Source organism: Guillardia theta (assembly GCF_000315625.1).
Source record: "Guillardia theta CCMP2712 unplaced genomic scaffold GUITHscaffold_208, whole genome shotgun sequence".
NCBI classification, from domain to species: Eukaryota; class Cryptophyceae; order Pyrenomonadales; family Geminigeraceae; genus Guillardia; species Guillardia theta.
This window is the reverse complement of record NW_005434468.1, coordinates 65015-72082: the sequence shown is the minus strand read 5'-3', so window position 1 is coordinate 72082 and position 7068 is coordinate 65015. Positions and strand designations below refer to the sequence as shown.

At 55.6% G+C, this 7068-nt stretch overlaps 3 protein-coding genes across 3 annotated transcripts in view; 1 reads left to right on the top strand and 2 right to left on the bottom strand.

The window, feature by feature from the left end:
* GUITHDRAFT_166612 (hypothetical protein) overlaps window positions 1-909 on the bottom strand; it is a 1951-nt gene extending 1042 nt beyond the window's left edge. The window contains exons 1-2 of the mRNA XM_005819742.1: window positions 203-909; window positions 48-148 (exon numbers count right to left, since the gene is read on the bottom strand). Of these exons, the coding sequence (XP_005819799.1) occupies window positions 48-148; window positions 203-875 (774 nt within the window). The 5' untranslated portion in view covers window positions 876-909. The remainder of the gene's footprint in view (window positions 1-47; window positions 149-202) is intronic.
* A 4727-nt stretch (window positions 910-5636) lies between these two features.
* Window positions 5637-6083, top strand: GUITHDRAFT_44340 (hypothetical protein; the record flags this gene model as incomplete). Its single annotated transcript, XM_005819741.1, has 1 exon — window positions 5637-6083. A coding segment is annotated over one exon (447 nt), but the record flags the coding sequence as incomplete, so codon positions are not given.
* A 674-nt stretch (window positions 6084-6757) lies between these two features.
* GUITHDRAFT_81967 (transcription factor MBF1) lies at window positions 6758-6913 on the bottom strand (the record flags this gene model as incomplete). Its single annotated transcript, XM_005819740.1, has 1 exon — window positions 6758-6913. A coding segment is annotated over one exon (156 nt), but the record flags the coding sequence as incomplete, so codon positions are not given.
* Between the last annotated feature and the right edge of the window lie 155 nt (window positions 6914-7068).

The following is a 7068-nucleotide window of genomic DNA, read 5'->3' as shown; positions in this document are numbered from 1 at the left end:
AGGATGGCGACGTCGCATGGGTAGCGAGCGCCCGACTGAGTAGCGACCTCAAGGCCGGTGTCAGTCTTGTAGAAGCCGGCGACGCCATCGCCCAAGCAGAGGTTGACGCCCTTGGCCTTGCAATGCTCGTGAAGGACCTCAGCCATCTCTGCGACCCATATGCGTCAGTACAAGCAAGCGAAAGAAGACTTGAGGGAGGCACCTGGATCCATGGGAGGGAGGATCTGAGTTCCCATCTCGACAATGGTCACCTCAATCCCGCGATGCACGAGGTTCTCAGCGGTCTCAAGGCCAATGAAGCCTCCGCCCACAACCACCGCGCGCTTGATCTTGTACTGATCCATCCAAGCACGGATCTGCATACTGTCTGGGATGGTGCGCAAGAGGAAGATTCCGGGGAGGTCGATGCCGGGAAGAGGAGGGCGGATGGGGAAGGCACCAGGAGCAAGCACGAGAGCATCGTAGCTCTCGGTAGAGGTCGTGTTCTTAGCTACATCCTTTACCTCCACAGTCTTGGCCTTCGTGTCGATCTTGACCACCTCGTTCTGAGTTCGCACGTCAATCTTGTAGCGGTTCTTGAAGAGAGCAGGGGTTGCAAGAACAAGATCCTTGTCATCCTTGATGACGTCTCCGACGTAGTAGGGGAGACCGCAGTTGGCAAAGGACACGAAGGGTCCCTTCTCGAAGACAGTGATGGTAGCGTTCTCGTCCAACCTGCGGAGACGAGCAGCTGCAGAGGCACCGCCGGCAACACCACCAACAATGACAATCTTCTTAGACAAGAGACCGGATGTGCTGCTGAAGAAACGGATCTGAACCCTGGACAAGGTTCTGACAGCGTTGCTCATGATGGGACGGGTCAAGATCGCCGGCATTTTCGCTGCTAGCTGACTTGATGAAGGAAGAAGTTCTCAGAAGCTTGTGAGGGTGGTTGAGGAGGAGGGAGGGCGGACGATGGGAGCAAGACGCGGTGAGCTACAACTACAGCGCAATGCAGCAGGAGCAGCAACGAAGCTGAGGAACAGACGCAGGACGGGGTTTATACAGAGGCGTAATACTACAGGGAGGGGGGGTAGGGTCATGGTGCGTGAGGGAGTGGGTAGTCGGATTAACTCGACGGGTGGTGAGTCGTCGGTAGGGGTGATCATATCTGGAGGTACTTAGGTGTAAGTCTAATCGAGGGGTGGGTGGGATTGGTAGAGGTGTTCCTTATTCCCAAGGGTGGGTATTTGATTTGAGAAGGACCGGTATTTGAGTGGTTTGTGGTTGTTTTAAGATCTAGAAGGGGGGTAGGGGTTACAAGTTTAGGTGTATGGTGGGGTGGGAGTAATGCACATGGGGGTACCTGGACGTTAATAGATGGCAGGGCCGGTCCTGAAGGTGGGTACATCATGAAGGACCGTTGGAGCATTCTAAGCATTGGGTGGGGTACTTTCCTATGCTAATGTAGGGGTACTTGTAGCATATGGGTCCTGTAGGGGTAGGTGAAGTTTGAGACCCTCTATGAGACCCATGGAAAAGGGGGGTGGTTAATAAGTGGTAAGGAGATGTCGGAAGATGGTATGAAGGGGGTGGTAAAGTGGTTAGTGAGGGGGTAGGGTAGTAAATGAAGGGACGTGTCTTCTGTTCGCTTCAAACGGTTCTTCGAGGGGGGTGGGGTGGGTATCTGCATGAAGGGAGAAACCAAGGAACCAAGGTCACAATAAAGTATAATTATTCTCATAGTAAAAATACCACATCCCTAACACTTCCGACTTATCCATTGCAATTTTATGGGGTGGGTGGTAAACCAGGGGGTCCCCTGGTGGGGTAAGCAAGAAAGCAAGCGAAGCAAGCCTGGTACCAGAAATTACGTGGCCCCAAAACCCGTTACAGACCGTTATAAAGTCCGAGATCGCCGAGTCCGCCGTGACTCTGACTCGGCTTCCAACTTTGCCCGGGCCCGGAACTTCCGGGAACTTTGGAACTTCGGGCCGGCGGCGTGGCCGCTCCGAGTGACTGCCGCCGACGAGTCCGGCTCGCCCGGCGAGTCCCGGAGTTCACTGCGGCCGCCCCGGAACCGCCCGGAGGGCCTGAGGCGCCGGGCCACTCAGATCGGGCCTGAACCGGCGGGCCGCCGCACCATCCGGGCCGCATCACTGAAACCTACAACTTTCAATTACTTTGAGTGAACTGACCCGGCCGGGTACTAGTGATCGGGCCGCCGCCAGTTTGAGCCTGTGAAGGCCCCCGCGGCCGGAGTAGCACCCCGTGATCGGACCGTGACTTTTAAAGCCCGTACCGGAACAGATGTTCACTCTTGTATTTTATTTTGAAATATGATACATGGTTTTCAGTACCAAAATTGAAATTTGCGGAAGAGGGGAAAACATGTCGTTTGGGCCCATACCCCGACGACTTTTAAATTTAAAATATTATATATGCTATTCTTGGCACCAAGGAGTGTACCCTACCAGAAATGGTGTACGAGATATGTTTCTATAATTACTTTTATGAAACAAAAACTATTTTTAAAGTGAATTTTTTTTCTATGGATATGATGTTTGAAGGGAAATACCCAAGTTTGCAACATATTTTCAATATTTGTATGTAATTTTGAAATATAGGAGAACAATATCGTAAACTATTTTGACTGACTGGCTTACAGGGTTATCATATCCTCGAGGACTCTCAAGGGGAAAGGGAAAGGGGGCAGAGAGAGAGAGAGGAGGAGGAGGAGGAGGAGGAGGAGGAGGAGCGAAAACGTTCACCAAAGAGCGGGAAACAGCAAACGGAAAACAGGAAGGAGAAAGAGAACGAGCTGAAGAAAAACTCAAACAACAGCAAACAAGGTCAAGATTTCACAGGAATGCTTCTGTGCCAATAAGGAAGGCAAGAGGAATTCGATAGTTTGGAAACGCTTCTGACTATGTAGAAGCGTCTCTGTTCAAAGTTCCACTGCATGCAAAGGGAGATCCTCTGAGCTTTATCTGAGAGCTTTTTGACGAACCAGCCGAGATTTTGAATCTATACCACAACATTGTGAAGGAGGAGGCGGTTGGGCATGCTCTTTCCCTGCCAGTGAGGCACAGCTAGAAATCTCTCAGACTGCCATCCCAGCGAAGATGTCTCTGCTTTCCCGTCTCACCTCCCGAGTCATCAAGGACGGGGAGGCGGAGAGCGCTCAGTTCGAGTTCCTAGAGAGCGATTTCAAGCAGAACATGCCCAGGTTTCAAAGGCAGCTGACAGGCTGCGTGTTGGGATACGCCTCCTGCTGCATCGTAGTCCTCGTTGATGGGGGATGCCAGGGAGCGCGTCCTCTCCGCTGGGTACAGGCCTCGCTCCTCCTCCTCTCCTCGCTCATTTCATGGTTCATGCTCATCGTCTACATACCAAGAGTGTTCAAGGATGGAAGTCGGGTCAGGGAGTGGGGGGTGCAGGTGTCCTCAGTCTTCAGCCTCCTCTTCCTCCTGGAGGTATGCAGGCGCGTCGTGGAGGACCTGGCGCTCTCCAGCTCCAAGTCTTGCCACCCTCCCGTCCTCCTCTCCCTGGACTTCGGCGACGGCCTCTCATGGACGAGGAGATGCGACGTGAACGTCTCCTTCTCGGACTGCGCGAAGTTCGACTGCGAGGAGAGGAGCTGTGTGCCGAGGATGTTCCTGCCCGACTCGTTCATCCACTACCTCATGCTTGGAATGTTCCTCCCCACATCCGCCGGAGTCGACGTGATCTCGGCAGTTGTGCTCGCGCTGCTGGAGCTGGTGATCCTGCTGGTGGTGGGAGGAGCGGTGGGAGCGGATCTGTTCCACCTGTGGACAGGAGTGCTGCTACACAGCGTCTTCTCGATGATGACCGTGCTCGTCTGCTCCTCTCGCCTCTCCAACGCCAGCGAGGAGTTTCACCAGGAGGCGTCGCTGAAGAAGCTCACGGATCATACCGATCGCCTCCTCTGCACGCTGATCCCCCGCTCGCTTCACTCCCGTCTCAAGGACCAGGACAGTCACGACATGGTGGGCAAGGCGATGGACCTCTGCATCATCATGTTTGTCAGCCTCTCCCCCGCCGCTCGCGGCTCCTCCGCCTCATCCTACCTCGGCACCAAGGAGCTTTACGACATGCTCAACAATGTCTACGGCGAGTTTGACGACCTCGTGGATCAGTTCGGCATGTTCAAGTACCACCATGTTGTCGACCAGTACGTCGTCGCGTGCCCTCGCTCGGCGTATCCCTTCCAGGACCCAGTGAACATCGAGGCGTACGCGCGGTCGACGGCAAGGAGGATGGTGATCCTGGCAGCCAAGTTTGTGGAGACGGCGAAGAAGTTCAGGACGAGAAGCGGCGAGCCGCTGTGGGCGAAGGTGGGAGTGAGCATGGGGGAGGTGGCGGGGGCGGTGGTGGGGCAGCAGCGGAGGTTCTACTGTCTGTTCGGGGACCCTGTCAACACAGCAGCAAGAATGTGCGCGTCCTCGGAGCCCTCCAAGATCCAGGCGACGGAGAAGTTTGTGCAGGTGCTGATGGCTGGGAGGCAGGAGGGGATCAGCTGCGTGTGCCGGGGGATGCAGGCGATCAAAGGGAAGGGGAGGATGAAGACGTTCTACGTGGAAGTTGAGGATGGAGCGAGGGACAGGAAGATGTCTTCTCCTTTGTCCAGATCCTTCAGCACGCAGCCTGACTCGCTCTCAAGGAGGCTGCTCGCCGATCCCTGCGAGCAGCCGCCGAGGAGGAGGCGGGTCGAGGGTGAGTTCCGTCGCAAGGAGGAGGAGGAGGAGGAGGAGGAGGTCAGGAAGGCGCCAGTGAAGTTCAAGGAGGGGAGAAAGGTGGCGAGCAGGTCGAGCGAGTCGATGGAAGGAGGGTCCTCCTCATCCAAGATGGGAGCATGGAGATCCTTCGTGGGGGACGACTACCAGACCGCCATGTACGACAAGCTGCAGATCTCCTCCTCCTTCTCCTTCTTGGACGCTGCGACTGAGCGGCAGTTCTGGTCAGAGCGGCAGCACCTGGAGGAAAAGAAGCTGCTGATGGCGATGGTGGGGAACTTGATGAGGATCCTAGTGACCTTCCTGAGCATCTGCGAGCTCGACGGATTCAAGAGGATGGAGGACAGGAGGGCGCAGCGGCTGTTCATCCTGTCGCAGAAGCTCGCGGTCGCCTCCATGGCGGCCATCCTGGGCGTCTGCTCCTTGCAGACACTGCGGGGGAAGGAGGAGGCGCACGGTAAGCTCCGCTTCTGGAAGAGGATGCTCACGGGGTACAACGTGCTTTACACGCTGCTGATGGCCGCTTCATCCATGGCGGTGAAGGCGACGGGATGGATGCTTGTCTTCGCTCCTGCCTTCACCTGCTTCAACTTGATCCACTCCTCGCTCTCCTCCCGCGAGCACCTCCTCCTCTCCGTCGTCGTCGTCGTCCCCTCCCTCGTCCTCTCCTTCCTCGAGCATCGGGCCAGCTGGAACACAGTCTTCCTCCCCCTCGCCTGCGCCACTTTCAGCTACATCCAGGTGAGAAACTCCCTCCTCCTCGAGCGCGAACGCTGGCGGATGATTCAGCACCGCAAGCTGGAGAACAAGGCTATCCTCAAGATCCTCTGCGACCTCTTCCCCATCGACGTCGCTCGGCAGATTCTCCTGCTCGGCCACGTCCCCTGCTCCACCCGTAGAGCTGCCGTCCTCTACTTGGACCTGTGCAACTACACGGAGCTCAGCTCAAAGATGGAAGTCATGCAGCTCGCCATGCTCGTTCACTCTGTATTCTCCCGCTTTGACTCGGCGGTCCAGACGCGTCAGCTCTTCAAGATGGACACGATAGGAGACGCATACGTGTGCGCGTGCTGGGTGGACGGAGAGAGCGAGCGGGAGGTTTGTCAGAGGATGGTTGCCCTCGCGTCCGACATGATCGACATCGTCGAGCAGGCAGGTCTTGACTTCCACGTCCCCCTCGCCTGCCGCATCGGCATCGCCATGGGGTCCTGCCTGGCAGGGACGGTGGGGCTGCTGCAGCCGAGGTACCAGCTCATGGGGGAGGCGGTGGAGGAGGCGCACAGGCTGGAGAGCACAGCGAGGCAGCAGGGGATAAACATCAGCGACGAAGTCGGTCGAGTGCTGCGGCTGCAGACGACTGGGTCGGAGGTTTGGACGAGAGACGCAAAGGGGGTGATGGCGGGAGGGAGGCAGGTGCTGAACGCTGGGTTCACTGGATCAGAGTGGTAGAGGAGGAGGAGGGAGATCAGACAAACATGGAGGGTGGAGGAGGAGGAGGAGAGGGGGTGAAAGAAGAGACAGAGGAAGGAGGAGGGCTGGAGATTTGTCGAACAGTGCAGCGACGAGAGCAGATGGAGTTTTGCTGCATCTTGTGTATCCTTTCTCTTGCGGTTACAATCTTTCAACATTTTCATTATTTCATTGAATCAACATCTACATCAATAATGATGTGATCTCCTTGCCTACCTTGTCGTTTCGACGATGTTTCATTGTCCTAGCATGTGCCTTTCTCTTCAACCTTTCTCCTGCTTGTTCACTGCTGCTTTTCCAACAGCAACGTACCACAAGTTGCTCCTCCTCACCCTTCTCCTCGACAACTCTTGGTGTGCGGAATGCCTGGAAGGACACAAAACAAGCAAACAACTTCGTGTGGAGGAATGCAGACAAGAAAAAAAAGATTTAGTTTTTCAAGATGAAGACGAACGATGTACAGGTGAACATCTCTGAATTGTTTTAACATCAGATCAGACGCTCTTTGTTGTTCTTGTCATCATCATCGCCATCATCGTCTTCGTTCTGCTCTACTTGGAGGCACGTGGCAGTTTGCATCCAAGGACTTTCTCCATCTTAGCGATAAGTTGGTTGTTGGGGATCGCCTTCCCGCTCTCGTAGTCCTGCACAGTCTTGGGGGGAACCATCATCTTGCTCGCGAAATCCTTCTGGGACAAGCCCTTGGCCTGTAGAAGGGATGAGAGGAGAAGAGAGGAGAGGAGGGGAGGAGAGGAGAGGAGAGGAGAGGAGAGGAGAGGAGAGGAGAGGAGAGGAGAGGAGAGGAGAGGAGAGGAGAGGAGAGGAGAGGAGAGGAGAGGAGAGGAGGAGGAGAGGAGAGGAG